This window comes from Octopus bimaculoides, chromosome 18 (assembly GCF_001194135.2).
Source record: "Octopus bimaculoides isolate UCB-OBI-ISO-001 chromosome 18, ASM119413v2, whole genome shotgun sequence".
NCBI lineage: Eukaryota > Metazoa > Mollusca > Cephalopoda > Octopoda > Octopodidae > Octopus > Octopus bimaculoides.
The window spans coordinates 1,893,802-1,895,662 of NC_068998.1; the positions used below are offsets into that span (position 1 = coordinate 1,893,802).

The following is a 1,861-nucleotide window of genomic DNA, read 5'->3' on the forward strand; positions in this document are numbered from 1 at the left end:
GGAGTTGGTGATTAAGATTAAGGAGGAAGCGGAGGATAGGTTGGGTGAAGGGTTGAGGGCAGAGGGAGGAGAGGAGGTAGGCTTGGGAGAGTTGGTGGTCAACGGAGTGGAGGAGGGAACGGATGGTGGCACGGATGATGAGGCGGGAGGTGCGGGCAAGGGTGGGCTCGATGAAGGGGGAGGAATAGGGGGGAGCGTGGAATTTCAAGAGGAAGCCACGGGGTATGACATGATGGCAGAGACAGCGGTTGAGATGGCTCGTGTGGCGGGTCTTTTTGAAAAGCAAGTGAGAGAGGCTTTTTGTGGGTTGCAAGCATTGTATTTATGCATATTTGACCTACACTTTTTGGCCCCCTGGTAATCCTTGTCTGGCCCCATCAATGTTGGTTATTTTGTAAATAAGTTCTACCTGGATACATGTCTGTTTATGCTTAATAAATAACTTTTTACTGCATTGTCTGAGTATTTTTAGAAATAAAAGGAGCAAAATACTGATGAACCATTAAAGAACATTGAAACTGATTCATTTAATTCCCATCCCAGGCTCCCAGAAATACATACAGAAATAATTGCATGTATATTTATTTATTTCATAAGATGTCGTTCGAAAGTTTACCCCTTTGAATATATTGATATCGTGTTTTGTTTGTAACGAAGTAACTCAACAGTTGTCTTTCCTTGTCTTGTCCAGGTTCATCCGAGTCCCAAAGAAGATGAAACATTCTGTAATCAACCTCAGCATCAGCATCTTACTTCTGGTCATTGGCTTTACAATGGGTATCAACCGGGTGGACAACAGGAGGGCCTGTCAAATCGTTGGCATTTGCATTCACTATTGCTCTCTTTGCTGTATCTTCTGGGTGACCATCACCTCCAAGTAAGAGACAACTTTTCTGGGGTTATTTTCTTTTATTTTCAGTTTGACTGTTGCTTGTTTATCATTGTTCTCACATCAATGTCACCTCCACAATGCATCAACACCACCACATCACACTCACTCCCAATTCCAAGTTGTCAGGATGTCTTGGTAAATAAAGTGATTTGGTCACCGTGATAAACACAACTATTTTACAACAAATACACTGGGATTAATGTGTGTATAATCTTGGAAAATGGATGTAAAATACAAGAATATGTGTGTGTGTGTGTTTGCCTGTATCTATATGTACTTATGTCCAGGGTGTGTGGTTAATCCTCATCACTTTGTAAGGAGCCTTGGCTGCTTTCCCAGTTTCTCTCCCATATATATTATATATTCCTCACTGGACAGGATACTGGTCTGTTGTAGGATGACTACTTTTTACCAGCTGAGTGACCTAGAGCCACTAGAATGAAGATTTTTGCTCAAGCACACAATGCATCACCACCACAGGGATTGAAACCGCAATCTTACGATCACGAGTTCAACACCCTCACCATTAAGCCATACACCTCCACATCCGGGGTTTGTAATGGGACCCTTTAACCACAAGTAACTAAGACTGGAACCAATGCATTTTCTAAGGAAAACGTTTTAATATGTAACCAAGACACGTTCTGTTATTATGAGACACACTCTTCATTGATGTGTGTAGATGATGGTGATGATGGTGTGTCATTCAATTTTCTGTTTCTCTCCGCAGCAACATGCTCAAGAAATTTGCCAAGGCCGAGCGACCGCCCCCGCCTCCACCAGAACCCCTCATCATGCCATTGCCACCGAAACCGATGCTGCGATTCTACCTTTTAGGATGGGGAGTTCCACTGATTATTTGTGGCATCACTGCTGCCGTTAACATGGACCATTATGCTGGGATGGATTAGTAAGTGTTGGCTCATCTTTAACTTTGGACTAGGAATCGCACACACTCACGCTCTCCCC

The 1,861-nt window shown here is 43.3% G+C and overlaps 1 protein-coding gene across 1 annotated transcript in view; it reads left to right on the forward strand.

The window, feature by feature from the left end:
* Nucleotides 1-1,861, forward strand: part of LOC106881079 (adhesion G protein-coupled receptor A3) — a gene marked incomplete at its 3' end in the record, with an annotated part of 88,359 nt that overhangs the window by 83,778 nt on the left and 2,720 nt on the right. Inside the window, exons 15-16 of the mRNA XM_052974506.1 lie at nt 692-877; nt 1,623-1,802. Of these exons, the coding sequence (XP_052830466.1) occupies nt 692-877; nt 1,623-1,802 (366 nt within the window). The remainder of the gene's footprint in view (nt 1-691; nt 878-1,622; nt 1,803-1,861) is intronic.